The sequence below is a fragment of the Mandrillus leucophaeus genome, unplaced genomic scaffold (genome assembly GCF_000951045.1).
Source record: "Mandrillus leucophaeus isolate KB7577 unplaced genomic scaffold, Mleu.le_1.0 Scaffold156, whole genome shotgun sequence".
Classification (NCBI taxonomy): domain Eukaryota; kingdom Metazoa; phylum Chordata; class Mammalia; order Primates; family Cercopithecidae; genus Mandrillus; species Mandrillus leucophaeus.
Window position 1 is genome coordinate 2,222,110 of NW_012101543.1, and position 17,660 is coordinate 2,239,769.

Here is a 17,660-nt window from a genome sequence, read left to right on the forward strand (position 1 = left end):
ATATGAGTAAAAGATAAAAAAGCAAGAACAGGTGGGACTTTGGTAAGCAAAGGTAAAACCATTAATCTAGAAAAAAAACAAAAGATAGGATAGTCACAACAAGAAATATCTATAATTTATTTATATAGCTATAAATAAGAGATTTTCAATATATAATTCAAAATGTAATCACAGTACAGACCATGAGAGATCAAATAGTTTAGAATATTCCCTTTTGTCACAACCAATTTATACCTCAGATTTATAAATAATGTTTAAATTTCAGAGATAAACTCCAACACATTAATTCTATAATGTAGGAATAGGTTTACATTTCAGTGCACTGATAAATTACATCCCAACTGAAGTTTCTGCATCTTATAGGAATAGATGGGATTTTTTTGCACATGTGAGGTTTCTTTTCATTTATACACAAGTTTAGGGTAATTCTGAGATTTAAAAAAAAATGCTCAGAAGTGAGTCATGAAAATAATTCAGAAAAGATATAGCATTTTATTTTGTTGGATCCACTGAAAATTTAGACTATGATAATGTTTAAACACAACTGAAATTTGTTTCTTTAATATCACTTTATATTTTATTTAATTTGTATATGTTTCTCTTGTGTATTTAACTTTCTGTTATGGTGTTTCCGCATCTGATTTCTAATAATGGTGACCATGGACAAAGGAAATGTGTTATCTCATGAACTTGAGCATAACTACAGAAACCTTCCAAGAGAAATTAATGTGATCCACCATAATTCTCCTTATGGAAAAGAGAAAAGTATATTCATCATATTAGGAGAAAAAGTTTCAGGAAGTTGTAAAAATTAATACTCTTCTAAAAGTATTTCCAAAGTCCTACTCAATATAGTAAACACAGTATAGACAGTGGAAAAACTATTAGAAAACTGTTACATATAAAATTAAAATTTTTTCTGATTATGAAAATCTATTATATTACTAAAACTCTACTAAAATGATAGCAATAGTGATGAATGAGTGAGTGATATATAAAAAATGCTATCAAATTCAGTGATCCACTTATGGGTTTATGTAGCAAGAGAGGTTACATGGAGTAACACAGAGTAAATTAAACCTTGGAATAAGGATGAGATTTTACTGATAGATTTTTGAAGAGGCAAGGAAATTTAGTGATAACAAGGTTCAGCTATAAGGACACTTGGCTGTTTGCAGACAATACTATTTAAAATTTGGTGAGTGCTTACTACATGCTCGGCTATGTTCTAAACACTTGCATGTGGTATGACCCATTTGATTCTCTCAACAAGATCAAGAGTCAAGTGCTCTCATCTCCATTTTACAAAGAAGGAGATTGCAGCATGGAGAGAATAAGTCACCCAGAGTCATAGAACTACTATAGTAAGTGGTGGAGCCATGATTTGAAACCTGGCTAACAGGCCCACAGTCTGTGCCTCCGCAGGAGCCTCTCTCTAGTGTGAGCAATTCACAAATGTGCCACCCTCCTTATGTGTCAGGCATTTATGTACATGTACATTTCCTAAGTTAATCGTCACAGCAATTCTAAGAGTTAGGTGGTTTAGAGATGAAGAATCGAGACATAGCAGGTCCAGAATTAGAACCTATGCTATATCTTATCTCATGTTTTCAAAATCTCTTCTTCCAGCTTGGCTAAAGTCAAGAACTTGTTAAATAATTCATGGAACATAGGTTGGATAAGTCAATGAAGGCCAAATAAAAAAGGATTTTGAATCAAAATTTTAAAATTTAGACATGATACTTTAGACATAGGCCTCAGTGTATGTATGTGCTCAATAAATGTTGTTGAAGAAATGAATGAATATAAACAGAAGTGAAGGTACTGGTATTCCAGCCTTTCCTGCAGGCATTATGGTAGCATGATTACAAAATAAATTTTCTAAATAAAATAATCATAGCCAAAAAACTAGGGTGTTTGTTTTCTTTTATACATTTTGCCTGCAATTAGACTCCACTGTCCCAAACCTGCCACAAATTGCTGAAGTTATAGCTTTCTGATATAAATATCCATACTACTGAAAGGTTTCATTAACTGTCAGATTAGTGAAATTTTTCACTCCATTGTATTTTTGCTAAAATAGCTAAGCATAGCAACAAAAAGAAAACAACTATGTTTTATTGTTTAAAAAAATAAGAGTTTCCCTCAATAATCCATGACTTTTTAAATTGCTACTTGGTCTAACCCTTCACCAAATTGGTGTTAAATTGGCCTAAGGTACCAAAACTCTGTGTCCTTATTCAGTGAGTGATAATTCCTCAAACAGGGATGTTTCCAGGCCTCTCTCTGCTATTCTCTGTTAGAATTGCTAATACTTCATCTCAGGCCTATCCATATCTTAAATTACATGATTAAAAAAAAAACTAACAAAGATGGAGGACATGGGACCATCTTCTCTCAGGTCTTTTGTTTTCTTATTTTTCCATCCTTAGACTACAGTAGTCAGTATTACTTACATAATAACATGGTCTATTCATATTCTTCCTTTCTGATCAGCAGTTTTACTGGGTCTAGTGTGAAATAAAATATAGCTACCTTTTTTCCCCTTCACTAAGCAGATGCCAGTGAATTGTTAACATCTGCTTTTTTCTTAGCTTTTACCAGAAACTTTTTTCCTAAAGGGTCATCATTTAAGGCAATTTTTTTAATACTATAAGGTCAAACACATCTGTTTGATCATATCAAAATTTAGCAGAAAATGTACTTTTTATAAAGACTCCATAAATATCACCTTCACTCTGAATTGGCCTTTATGATACTTTTAATGAATAATATTCCCCTCCACATGTAATTTAGAATTAAACATTTCAGACAATATAGTTGAATTGTAAAGTATCTTATCCTTTTCTCTCTATTGCAGCCCAGTTATTCAAAGCCTACAATTATGCAGTTTCTCAAGCTGTCCTACAATGAAGGAAATGTATCTATTACAGTAGAGAAAAAAAACAAGAAAATTCAAATGAAAATAAGTCGTTATAACTGCTGATTTAACCTGACAAACCATTTCTCTTCCTTTGAATGATTGCTGCTGTTTTTGGTTTATAGGGACCGAGCTCCTTTCATTTTTACTTCAGAGATGGAATACTTTATTACAGAGGGTGGGAAAAACCCACAGCATTTCCAAGATTTTGTGGAACTTTGCTGTCGTGCTTATAATATTATTAGAAAGCACAGCCAACTGCTCTTGAACCTGCTAGAAATGGTAAGTCCCTTGGGGAAAAAAACCAAAAATAATAAGCTTCATTTATGCCTCGGCTTCAGTAGTCTATTTTTACTAATGGCTTGGAGTTCCCCAAGGAGCTATTCAGAAGAAAAAGGAATGAGCAAACTAAGAGTACTATTGTACAGCTTATAAACATATTCCTGAACAATTTAATATATTCTTTCATAGTTATTGTCTCAAACATTCCTATTCATATCAATATTGGTGCATGTAGGGGTTATCCCACTATATTTTGACTAATGTTCAAGGAGAGTCATTTTAAAAATAATGCCTTCAGTCATATTGGGCATTAGGATCTTTCAAAAATGCCTTATATATATTATCTCACTTATATATCATGACAACATAATGTAGAGGAGGCAAGAATTGTCCCTGGTTCTCCATTCCAAACTCCACCTTTGATCACTTGCCAATTTCCCACATTAAGAAACTGAGGGTCAAAATTGGAAAGTGAGTTGCCAGCGACTCAACTTTTAGTGGTATGCATTAGGTGTACTGAGTCATGGTCCCACACACTCTCTTGTGACCAGCAGGGGAAAATTTAAGGTTTTATTCCACTGTCCAATTTAAAGAGATGGAGACCAGATATGTACCATGAAGGAAGAAAAATCTGATAGAAATATCTTCTAGGAGAGGGATATAGTGATTCCTCTAGGCACGTACATACACACTAGGGATTGCAGCAAACTATACATGGGAAACATACATTTGGTCTATCAGCATGGGATTTGGAGTCTATGAAAAATAACTGATTTAAAACTTCCAGATGACAATAATTCTACCACATGTTGTTAAGGGTACAAACGTGGCAGGCAGACCTTTCGGGGTTTCAATCCTAGTTTGGCATTTTACTGGCTACATTCTTCACGATATGTTACTTAACCCCCAAAAGACTGTTTCCTTATCTATTAAATGAAGATAACAACATCTACCTTGTAGAGTTAATGAATAAATGACCTAACAGTGAATTCTTTGCATGGCCTAGGCACTGTGCTAAGTGCTGTATGTGTATTAATTGTTTTAAATTGCTTTGTGTGTATTAATTGATTTAAAATTCATAATAACCCTAACAGATCATTAACAAAAAGCACTTAGCACAGTAGTTGCCATTCAATTCATTTATGTTCTTATACTAGATCCTTGTTAATTTATAAGAACACTGTCCAATGTAATATCCTCTAGTCACATGTTTGTTTATATTTAAATTAATTTTTATTAAACAAAATTTAAAACTCCATTCTTCAGTTTCACTGATCACATTTCAAGTACTCAGTAGCCACGTTTGGCTAGTAGTAGCCCATTGGTCAGCACAGATAGGAAACTTCCATCACCACAGAAAAGTTCATTGGTTAGTACAGAACAAATGTTAACTTTGTTGCAAGGAAGATTTGATTTAGATTCTTGTTTTAACTTTCAAACAACATATTCACCTTACTTCTCTCCACCTTGCCTTGAAAGATAAGTATTTCTAAAAATATCATAAACATGTCCTTCATATGCAAATATACTGGTTTCTTCTTGTGTAAAGTGGATATATAAAGTTCTACGCATCTCCAAAATCTACAAGTTGGTTTTTCAGTAATAGCCAAGGATTCTTATTGGTAAATCTGCATTCTAGCTCCCAATTCTATTAGGCCATTTTGCAAGTATGAAATGACTATGGTTTATAATGTGACTGTACCACAAACAAACAAAAAAAAACCCTACAAGGATTAAGTCTGTGATTCTGACCCCATTTAAATAATAAATATCCAGGTAGAATCAAGCTCATGAATTCATGAGCTCTTGTTTACCATAGGCTAGAAACTGCAAGGATACATTAACATATGATGAAACCCAGAGTCTTAAAATTTTCAATTTAATGAGGAAGATAAAACTAATTTACATAAAAAACTGAGGTGTGGCCAGGCATGGGATTATGGGCTCACGCCTGTAGTCCCAGCACTTTGGGAGGCCAAGGTGGGTGGATCACGAGGTCAGGAGATCCAGACCATCCTGGCTAACAGGGTGAAACCCCATCTCTACTAAAAATACAAAAAATTAGCCGGGTGTGGTGGCGGCACCTGAAGTCCTAGCTACTCAGGAGGCTGAGGCAGGAGAATGGCGTGAACCCGGGAGGCGGAGCTGGCAGTGAGTCCAGATCATGCCACTGCACTCCAGCCTGGGCAACAGAGCAAGACTCCATCTCAAAAAAATAATAATAATAATAACCGAGGTGTCCAGCATTTCTAAATGCCTATAATGATATAAATAACTACATATGAGGAGTAGTACCAAATTTTAACAACTGCTTTAACCTGCTCCAGATATTTCAAAAATAAACCCAAAACAGAAAAGCACAAATATAAGTTACGCTGTTTCTCAGGTGACACTAAAATTATAATGATGAAAACTGAGCATGTTAAAATAATGTGAAAGAACAGCTCTTTGGAAAAAAAATAGATTCAGAAAGCTATCAGTGGGCTTTTTTTCTCTTGTTTAATAAACTTTTCAACGTACCTTAACAAAGCATTCAGCATTGAGTCATGATATATTAAACAATCGCCAAAGAGAATATATAGTGATATTTTATTTAAAAGAAGTAGCCATATGGTATTTTATTCATAAGTATTAAAATAATTTATCATTAATCAGTTGTTGAAAATTTCTGGAATATAGTATATCCAATAAAAAGGTCTATGCTCTAATTATTCAGCTCCTTTAGGCTAAGGAAGAAAATTTGGCAGTGCAAGGCACTAATCCAGAGTAAACATATAATCTTAGATTTAGGCTGTCACAGAAATTGAAATAGAGATCAGAAGCAATGTGGACCAATTAAACTAATGAATAAATACATGTAAAACAGCACCGTGTTATTACCTCAGTTTCTGTTCATTTACCTCTCAACTCTCTTCTTCTCAATTGTGTATCTTATGAGACTCTATAGACCATCAAAGCATTTAGTGAAGGTTTCAGGACCACACTTTCTTTGGTATAGTTTCTTATAAAATAAAACCAAGTTTAAATTTGTGAAAGACTATTTTCTACTTATGTATGTAATCTATTTGTTAATTCTGTCTCAACCTGACTCTTTTATGTTAAATTCTTTAAAAAGAATTCAGTCTACTTACCATGACCCAGTTACAACTTGAGAAATACTTGACATGGGTTATAAATTCTATCTTGTGCGAATGATCAGTCCCGAGGATTATGGGCCACAAGCATTTCGTGGGTCCACTACAGAGTTAATGGCTCATCCTTGGTAGAGAGCAGCATGTCTCCAGATATCCATATTGCTTTTTATTTACTCCTGAGAAAAGCAGGGGAAAAAGTAATCCATGAAATTCCCATCTTGCTTAAAAGTAACATCTGTAGGAGACCCAAGAGTGTTGCCGGCTGAGTTCACGAAAATAAAAGCCTGTGTTTCATCAGCTTTTCTCTCATTAAAAAATCAATATCAGCTATTATGGAAGGCTTCCAGAGAACACAGAGACCATTTGCCCAGTTTAAAATGTTTATCACACCCATTATTATATCAGATATTTCCCATCAGAAATCTTTCTAACTTCTCTATGTGATGGGGAAGAGTGTCTGCTTTTCTGAGCATAACTGTTAAAACAGATTTGGACTTAGTAGGAAGAGAACAAAAGTAAAGACTTCAAAAATGTTCCTGACCTTTAAAAGGGGAGATATCTGTTCATTACCTATATCTGTTCACTTCCTGTTCTAGCTTCGCTTTCCCTTTGCTATTGCCCCCATTAAAGTTATTACCCATGCAGTCTGGAGTGGGAGGCACCTGAACCATGTGGCTGGGGATCGAGAAGAGACACAGCTAAGTGCACCCGGCTAAGAGGCCATCCTTACTCTGTGATATGCAGAGTCAACACTCAAAGTCTCCTCTCCAAGGAACAGAACACATTAATAAGGCAAACTTGGCACATGTTACTTTTAGTCAGATACATGGTGGGGAGAGAACTATTATAGGTTCATCTGGTATGAAGCAGTCTGTACTTGGCGGCTAGTGTGTGACATGTGTGGGTTATGTGTGTGGGTGTTGGCAAGGGAACGAGTAAGTATAGGGTCCACTTTCCAGAGAAATGTTTGATAGAGTTCTAACCAAGCAGGTGTGAACTCAGGGTATCCAGAGAAACCGGAATGCAATTCAGACCTTACAGAAGCAGCCTGTCCTTAGAAAATGGATAGTTACAGTGTGATAAAGAAGAAATCTGCCTCAATGAGCACACAGAAGTCTCTATACCTCTTAGTACAGAACTAGTAAGATAAAACCTAATCTAGATTCTAGTGACTATCGGGAATGTGTCTTCCTATGGTTGACTTTGTTAAGTTTAGTAGTCAGCATTAAATTTGCTAATTGTATGTTTTCATTGCCTAAAAGCATCAAGCATTTTTTTCTCTCTTATTTTAAACTTTTGTTTTAGATTCGGGGTACCTGTGAAGGTTTATTATACAGGTAAACTTCTGTCACAGGGATTTGATGTGCAGATTATTTCATCACCCAGGTATTAAGCCCAGTACCCAGTAGTGATCTTTCCTGCTTCTCACCCTCCTCCTACCCTTGACCCTCAAGTAGAACCCAGTGCCTGTTGTTTCCATCTTTGTGTTCATGAGTTCTCACCATTTAGCTCCCTCTTATAAGTGAGAATATGCAGTATATGGTTTTCTGTTCCTGCATTAGTTTGCTAAGGATAATAGCCTCCAGCTCCATCCATGTTCCAGCAAAAGACATGATCTCATTTTTTGTCAGGCTTCATAGTATTCTATGGTGTATATGTGCCCCATTTTCTTTATCCAGTCTGTCACCGATGGACATTTAGGTTGATTCCATGTCTTTGCTATTGTAAATAGTGCTGCAGTGAACATTTGTGTGCATGTGTCTTTACAGTAGAATGATATACCCAGCAATGAGACTGCTGTGTCTAATGGTAGTTCTGCTTTTAGCTCTTTGAGGAATCACCATACTGCTTTTCACAATGGTTGAAATAATTTATACTCCAGCCAACAGTGTATAAGTGTTCCCTTTTCTCCACAGCCTCGCCAGCATCTGTTATTTTCTGACTTTTTACTAATAGGCATTCTGACTGGTGTGAGATGCTGTCTTATTGTGGTTTTGATTTGCATTTCTCTAGTGATCAGTGGTATTGAGTTTTTTTTCATATGCTTGTTGACCACATGTATGCCTTCTTTTGAGAAGTGTCTGTTCATGTCCTTTGCCCACTTTTTAATGGGATTTTTTGTTTTTCTCTTGTAAATATGTTTTAAGTTTCTTATAGATGCTGGGTATTAGACCTTTGTCAGATGCATAGTTTGCAAATATTTTCTCTCATTCTATAGGTTGCCTGTTTACTCTGTTGATAGTTTCTTTTGCTGTGCAGAAGCTCTTACGTTTAATTAGATCCCACCTGCCAATTTTTGCTCTCATTGCGATTGTTTTTGGTGTCTTCATCATGAAATCTTTGCCCATTCCTATGTCCAGGATGGTATTGCCTAGGTTGTCTTCCAGATTTTTATAGCTTTGGGTTTTACATTTAAGTCTTTAATCCATCTTGAGTTGATTTTTGTATATGGTGTAAGGAAGGGGTCCAGCTTCAATCTTGTGCATATGGCTAGCCAGTTATCCCAACAGCATTTATTAAATCGGGAGTCCTTTCCACACTGCTTGTTTTTGTCAGCTTAGTCAAAGATCAGATGGTCATAATTGTGCAACCTTATTTCTGGCCTCTGTTTTGTTCCATTGGTCTATGTGCCTATTTTTTACCAGTACCATGCTGTTTTGGTTACTGTAGCCTGAATCATGTATTTTTTATTCATTTATTCATGCATTCATTACACCAGACATTTATTAAAATCTAGCTATTTTCAAAGCACCATCCTGGGCAATGTACACAATTCAACATTAAATACAAATCCAGTTCCTGTTCTCAAAGAACTTAAGATCTAACGTGACAAACATACATATGAACAAAACACAGTAAAAGCTAGGAAGCAATAAGTACTGTGAAAGAAGTAGGACCAAAATATGATTGTACAAAGAAAGCAGTCATTAAATCTCATCACAAGGATCAGTGATGCTTCAAAGAGGAAGCTGAGCCTTGAAAAAGAATTTCAGTAGACAAGGAAAGAGAGAAAAGGCAATTCCAGCTGAGAGAAAAATGTATGTGTGGAGGTTTAATGAGCATGGGCATGACGTGTAGTAAATGAAGGTAACCAAGTTTGCCCAGTCTGTGCTACAGATGGAAATCTCTGTAGAAGATGAGGCTGGAGTGATAAGTTATAGTGTGACTAAAGACATTTGTGACCAGAATAAGGATTTTAGACACTTGACAAACTAGAAGTTTGTATGCTTATAATGAAGTAGTACCATTATCTACCTGGGATCTTAGGCAGATAACAGAGTTTATGGAATTAAAGAGATAAGGATTGGAGAACAAGATAAAAGTAATTCAAGATATCTAGGCAAATGAAGATGAGGGGCTGAATTAGGACAATGATAATTACAATGAAAAAGGGGAATGAATACAAGAGACTGCTGAGGAGTGTTTTTAATAGAATGAAGTAATTGATTGTAGGAACCAGGAAAAAGAGAGAATCAAAGAAGATATGAATTTCTTGTTAGTTGGACAGTGGTGGCAGTGTAAATGAAACAGAAAAAAAGAAGGAAAAGTTTATGTGAGAAGAGAATTTGCTGTAATTTAGATGTCAAGAGTTTAAGATGCTAATAGATCTTCCAGGAGGAGAGACAGTTGACAACTCTCCAGGACTCCCTCATTCATCTCCTTGGCTTCAATTATCATTTATATGCTAATGACGGTCAAATCTGTATTACAGCATGTGTTTTGGGCCCCTCACAGCCCTGTCAATATGTCCAATCAACCTCCCAGTTTTCTCAATTCTACTTTCTACATTTATTTAAAATCCAATGGCTGATCTTCATTCCTAACCAGTCTCCTAATCTAGCCTCTTATTGGGCTTCATTTTAGTCCATTTTCCATATGTAACCACAATGATCTTTCAAGACACAATTAAATCTCTTACTTTCATGTTAAAACACTTAAAGAGCTTTCTTGTTTTTTTTGTACTTTAGGACAGAGTACAAAATCCTTAATGTTGCCAGAATGTCTTATCCTACTTGCCTTTCATTCTCATCTCTTGCTGCTCACCCACGTAATACTCAGTTCCAGAAAGCCAGCCTGGATTTCCTTCTGCAGACACATTAAAGACATCTTGCTTTCCTTTGTACATCTCACTTTCCCATATATGCTGCTTCCTCAGCCTGGGTGGGAGTGGTGGGAAAAAAGAATAGTTTTTATACCATCCTTTTTCTCATTTGAACTTCAAGTTAATCACTATTTCACCCATTTTCCAAAACCATATTCTTACTTTACCCTTTGTTTTAAGGATCAACAGTATTATTCTTAACTTCTTACTGTAAGAGGGCCTTTGTTCCACAGCAGTAAATAATTTATCATCTTAGTCACAGAGGTACTGATAGCAGTCTTCTTTTTTTTTTTTTTTGCAAAGTTCAAATTTAGTTTAGAAAGTTCTATTATTTTCTAAAAAACATTGTCTACAACTAAAGAGATTATAAGTCCTTCAGTCTACACCGTAATATAAACAAAATATCTTCCTGAAAATTAGCAGGAAAATACCTTATACAATTTATCCTTAATTATTTATTGCCTTAGTAAATATAGTCACCACTTCAGTAGGGAAAATTGTATTCTTTTAGTGAAAATCATGGAGTCATAAAACAACACAGGATTAAGAACCAGAGGGGTGAGTTTTATACTCTATGTTTGAACATCATTTGACCTGGACATATCACTTACAGTTTTCTGGAGATTAAGCTTTTCTTCTCTAAAATGAGTATTATTAGATAATCTTTGTGTAATATTTTGTAATGTATAAAGCTCTTTCTCATTTTGTATCTATTTTAAAAATGAGAAAATGAAGACTCAAAGAGGTTAAGGAACTTCCTCAAAATCACATAGATTTTAAATGATAGGTACACAAATTCTGACATGGGAATAATAGTATCATGTTTACTTCACTGGTTGATGATGAGAATAAAACTGAATTATTAATCTACAAGAATTTTCCAATTATAGTGATTCTTTTATTATAGTTGTTATTGCTGTTGTCTCTACTACATAATAGGAGAGGTTAAAATGCATGAACTTATGTGCATTCATGTATATAAACTGAAAGACATTGCAATGCAAACTTGGGTCTAGATGTCTCTGGGTAGAATTAATCAAGTAAGCTTGACTGTGTCTGCATTTATTCTGTCTTCTTTCTGCTTTGTTTGTTCTTGTTGTGGTTAAGATGCTATATGCAGGACTGCCTGAGCTAAGTGGAATTCAAGACCTGAAATATGTGTATAATAATCTTCGTCCGCAAGACACAGACCTGGAAGCAACAAGTCATTTTACCAAGTAAGATCAGCTATGAATGTGTGAGCATGGATGAATGAATGTAAGCAGACACATGTTCCACAATGGAGATGATTTCAGGTTGACCAGTCATTGGTACGAAGCTGTCGTTTCTAGAACAAGCTTGTGTTCCCTTTTCCAAAGAGCAGAAAGGAAGCAATGTGAATGTCTAGCACAAGGCCTTAGTCAGTGTTTCTGCAGCATGTCATTGTTTGCTAACCAGCCTCTTCATCTAACAGATTGCTCAATAAGAGGTCATTAAAAAGAGCAAGATCCTCTGACATAAATAAATTGGTTGTTCTACTTGAAATATGTCCAGAAAAACAATTTGGAAAAAGAGATTTATGATGAGATATGTACTCACTACTTTCATCTATAAGACAATACACATATTGGGATATTTAGTCAAAGACCTGTGACTCTGTTTTACTTTTAATCTATTTTTTATTAAACAAGTCTAGCAAAACACTAATGTATATCAAGGTAAGAATCTGGGCAGAATATGATGAATATCAATTAGACCCCAAATCTGATCAAAAGGGCAGTACGTTTTATAAGATCCTTTTGAATTTTTATTTTTAAATGGATATATAATTCCTGGCAAATTTTAGGTGCTCAATAAATGTTAGCAGTTATTATTTTCCTACAAACAGTAGAGAAAAGCTGCATTCTTTCTTTCCTGTAACCTCTTAATTGTGGCCTTGCATCTAATTTTTAATTGTTCTAATATTTTCCACTAGAAATTTACAAACAGAGATTATATTCTTTCAAGTGAAATGTATGCTTTAAAGAAAATCATGATTATAATAAAACCTCGTCCAGGTTTTACTTTTTCTCTCATCCTTCCAGAATATACAGCAAGAAATTGTTTCCCATTCCAATGGTGGCTTCATGGGGATGTCTTACATGCCTGGGGAATTACTCTTGCGTCAGGGATTTCTGTTTCATGAACCTGAATGCGTACACTGCCCTTGTTGTTGAAAAGAGGCCATATGGCCAGGTGCGGTGGCTCAAGCCTGTAATCCCAGCACTTTGGGAGGCCTAGACAGGCGGATCATGAGGTCAGGAGATCGAGACCATCCTGGCTAACACGGTGAAACCCCGTCTCTACTAAAAAAATACAAAAAATTAGCCGGGCGAGGTGGCGGGTGCCTGTAGTCCCAGCTACTCGGGAGGCTGAGGCAGGAGAATGGCGTGAACCCGGGAGGTGGAGCTTGCAGTGAGCAGACAGCGCGCCACTGCACTCCAGCCTGGGCGACAGAGCGAGACTCCGTCTCAAAGAAAAAAAAAAAAGAAAAGAGGCAATATGACAGAATCACAAAATATTACAGCTGAAAGAGCCCTTATAGTTTATTTATTCTGGCAATAGACATTCAAGTGAGAAAAACTGAGATCAGTAATAAATTAAGTGCTGTAGCTTACTATTAGTCCCCCCTGAAACAGGCAAAGCCATATATGCATTTGAATGAAAAAAGTTCTTTCAGGTCCTGGCCAAAAGAAAAATGTAAATAGGCTTTATTCATCTGCCAGAATTCCATCTCTTCCTATCCCTCTACTTCATGGGACACACCGAGATCTGTAAAGAGCATGACTTGGATGTCAGTGATCTTTCCTATGGTGACTCATCTCCCCTTCCCATTCAAGAGGACATGAACTAATGTGGGAAGTAGATCTGAAGCTAGAACCTCATGGCGGTGAGGCAGACGGTGTGATCCTGCCTGTGTACCTCTGCCAGGACAATCTTCCCTCTTACCAATGTTATGTGGTATGTTCTGTTAATTAAACTTCTTTCTTCAACTTTGGGATAAAGAACTTGTTCTCCATCAAAGCCTTAAAAGGCATCAAACTATGTAAACCAGGACACATCATTTCTCAGTTGGAGAATTTTCCTTGGTGTGCCATCTCCTATCTCTCACTTCCTAGGACCTTATAATCTGATTGTCTTTGCCAAGGTTTATCCAACCACCTGCCCTCTGCCTCCATTATTCCACATGAATCCTTTTCTGGGTAGGCCGTTCTCTCCATGTACATTCATTCCTGCTTTGTCTGTTTAACTCACATTACTAGCCTCACTAGAAATGCTCCAATGGAATCATAAAATTTCTGGAATACAGGAAGATTCTGATCTAACTTTTAATCCCACCCATCCCTTGATATTCTGGACAGCTAGCACCTCGTCCATGAAACCTAATCTGATCATTCCAGTACTCCTCAGTCTTTTCTTCTATAATTCTCCTGAACATGCCATCTTTTGTGCTGTCCTTAATTTATTACTGAATTACATACTGTTTTGTTTATCCCTTTAATTAATATATTGATGAGTTATATCAATTTCTCCCAAGTAAAGCAGGGAATGTATTCCCACTTCTAAGAATATCTGAATGTGAAACAAGCCCTATTTAACAGAAAATACAATTTAAACATCAAATATCAAGTATATAAAAAGCATATAATAATAACTACAACTTAATGCAGTGCTTCTTGCGTGTCAAGCCCTGTTCTAAGTGCTTTTCTTACAGTAATCTATTTAATTGTCATAACAATCCTTTGAGGTATTAATATCTTTATCTACATTTTTATACTAGTGAATTGAGACTCCAGAGAAGTTAAATAATTTACCAGAGAACATTCTCTATGCTCAAAATCACCTCTTCCATATGTGGGCTCTCAGGAATGCGCTGCTTTGTATTTCAGACCACAGTCTTCTCAAGGTTTTTCAAAGCCTGCATTGGCTGAAGTTTGACAAAGATAAATTCTTCACCCTTTCTCAGGCACTAATCCTCTTATCCGGAATACCTCAAGCATCAGCAGAGAACAGAAGTTCCTTCCTGGAACTGTTATCTCTATGCTACCACCAGGAGTCCCCTGGGTGTTTGGTTCCAGATCTGCTTTGCAACCTTGAGAGACCCCTAACCGGTAACTTGGCTGCTGACTTCCTGGAAGGCACCTGCCTTCCTTTTCCTTTTGTGGCCCATTCCGTAATGCTATGAGCCTCTCTCTACTTTTCTTCTCAGAGAAATATCCCATGAGGCTCACTATCTCCTAACTTCCAAGAGCCCATCTCAGTCATATTTTTTAATCTAAAAGTCTCAATTACATACCTTTATTTTTAGATATGATTTAGTGTGCAAATAGCATATCTGTTCAATTTCTCTCTGTTTCTTGCTCAGCATATATACATCAAGCACTGAGGATCTTTTCTATCACACATCCCATCTAGCACTATGAACAATCTCTTATAGAGAGGCCAGCAGCCTCCATTAATTGTAACTGTAACTACCATTTGAAAATGTTTCCTGAGATCTATCATTTGTACATTATATATTTCTGAAACAAATTATGCATTATGTCTTTTGAAAAGCCTTAAACAATGAATAGAGTGAATTTATGAAAGTAGCCTGGGATAATTGAAAACAACTTTAATGAAACTCTAAATAACAGGATACCCATGATTCAAATAACGGTCAAAAATTATGTAGACTTGTTCCAAGATGGCCGAACAGGAACAGCTCCAGTCTACAGCTCCCAGCATGAGAGACACAGCAGACGGGTGATTTCTGCATTTCCAACTGAGGTACCAGGTTCATCTCACTGGGGCTTGTCAGTCAGTGGGTGCAGGACAGTGGGTGTGGCTCACCAAACAAGAGCCGAAGCAGGGTGAGACATCGCCTCACCCGGGAAGCGCAAGGGGACAGGGAATTCCCTTTCCTAGCCAAGGGAAGCTGTGACAGACGGCACCTGGAAAATTAGGTCACTCCCACCCTAATACTGTGCTTCTCCAACAGTCTTATCAAACGGCGCACCAGAAGATTATATCCTGTGCCTGGCTCAGAGGGTCCCATGCCCACGGAGCCTCGCTCATGGCTAGCACAGCAGTATGAGATGGAACTGCAAGGCGGCAGTGAGGCTGGGGGAGGGGCAACCAACATTGCTGAGACTTGAGTAGTTAAACAGAGCGGCTGGCTGGGAAGCTTGAACTGGGTGGGGCCCACCACAACTCAAGGAGGCCTGCCTACATCTGTACACTCCACCTCTTGGGGCATTGCATAGCTGAACAAAAGGCAGCAGAAACTTCTGCAGACTTAAATGTCCCTGTCTGACAGCTTTGAAGAGAATAGTGGTTCTCCCAGCATGGAGTTTGAGATCTGAGAATGGACAGACTGCCTCCTCAAGTGGGTCCCTGACCCCCGAATAGCCTAACTGGGAGGCACCTCCCAGTAGGGGCTGACTGACACCTCACATGGCCTGGTACCCCTCTGAGACGAAGCTTCCAGAGGAACAATCAGATAGCAACATTTGCTGATCTGCCATATTCGCTGATCTGCCATATTCGCTGATCTGTAGCCTCCGCTGCTGATACCCAGGCAAACAGGGTCTGGAGTGGACCTCCAGGAAACTCCAACAGACCTGCAGCTGAGGGTCCTGACTGTTAGGAGGAAAACTAACCAACAGAAAGGATATCCCCAACAAAACCCCATCTGAACGTCACCATCATCAAAGACCAAAGGTAGATAAAACCACCAAAATGGGGAGAAACCAGAGCAGAAAAGCTGAAAATTCTAAAAATCAGACCGCCTCTTCTCCTGCAAAGGAAGGCAGCTGCTTGCCAGCAACGGAACAAAGCTGGATGGAGAATGACTTTGACAAGTTGAGAGAAGAAGGCTTCAGACGATCAAACTTCTCCAAGCTAAGGGATGATGTTCGAACCCATCGCAAAGAAGCTAAAAACCTTGAAAAAAGATTAAGTGAATGGCTAACTAGAATAACCAGTGTAGAGAAGTCCTTAAATGACCTGGTGGAGCTGAAAATCATGGCACGAGAACTATGTGACACATGCACAAGCTTCAGTAGACAATTTGATCAACTGGAAGAAAGGGTATCAATGATTGAAGATCAAATGAATGAAATGAAGTGAGAAGAGAAGTTTAGAGAAAAAAGAGTAAAAAGAAATGAACAAATCCTCCAAGAAATATGGGACTATGTGAAAAGACCAAATCTACGTCTGACTGGTGTACCTGAAAGTGACAGGGAGAATGGAAACAAGTTGGAAAACACTCTTCAGGATATTATCCAGAAGAACTTCCCCAACCTAGCAATGCAGGCCAACATTCAAATTCAGGAAATGCAGAGAACACCACAAAGATACTCCTCGAGAAGAGCAACTCCAAGACACATAATTGTCAGATTCATCAAAGTTGAAATGAAGGAAAAAAAGTTAAGGGCAGCCAGAGAGAAAGGTTGGGTTACACACAAAGAGAAGCCCATCAAACTAATAGCAAATCTCTTGGCAGAAACTCTACAAACCAGAAGAGAGTGGGGGCCAATATTGAACATTCTTAAAGAAAAGAATTTTCAACCCAGAATTTCATATCCAGCCAAACTAAGCTTCATAAGTGAAGGAGAAATAAAATACTTTACAGACAAGCAAATGCTGAGAGATTTTGTCATCACCAGGCCTGCCTTACAAGAGCTCCTGAAGGAAGCACTAAACATGGAAAGGAACAACTGGTACCAGCCACTGCAAAAACATGCCAAACTATAAAGACCATTGATGCTAGGAAGAAACTGAGTCAACTAACGAGCAAAATAACCAGCTAATATCATAATGACTGGATCAAATTCACACATAACAATATTAACCTTAAATGTAAATGGACTAAATGCGCCAATTAAAAGACACAGGCTGACAAATTGGATAGTCAAGACCCATCAATGTGCTGTATTCAGGAGACCCATCTCACGTGCAGAGACACACATAGGCTCAAAATAAAGGGATAGAGGAAGATCTACCAAGCAAATGGGAAACAAAAAAAGGCAGGGGTTGCAATCCTAGTCTCTGATAAAACAGACTTTAAACCAACAAAGATCAAAAGAGACAAAGCCATTACATAATGGTAAAGGGATCAATTCAACAAGAAGAGCTAACTATCCTAAATATATATGCACCCAATACGGGAGCACCCAGATTCATAAAGCAAGTCCTTAGAGACCTACAGAGAGACTTAGAC

General features: G+C 37.2%; 1 protein-coding gene across 3 annotated transcripts in view; it reads left to right on the forward strand.

Moving 5' to 3' along the window:
- PIK3C2G (phosphatidylinositol-4-phosphate 3-kinase, catalytic subunit type 2 gamma) overlaps window positions 1-17,660 on the forward strand; it is a 415,055-nt gene that overhangs the window by 283,913 nt on the left and 113,482 nt on the right. For all 3 annotated transcript variants that reach the window (XM_011975453.1, XM_011975454.1, XM_011975455.1), the window contains 2 exons: window positions 3,046-3,202; window positions 11,546-11,655. In XM_011975453.1, the coding sequence (XP_011830843.1) occupies window positions 3,046-3,202; window positions 11,546-11,655 (267 nt within the window). The remainder of the gene's footprint in view (window positions 1-3,045; window positions 3,203-11,545; window positions 11,656-17,660) is intronic.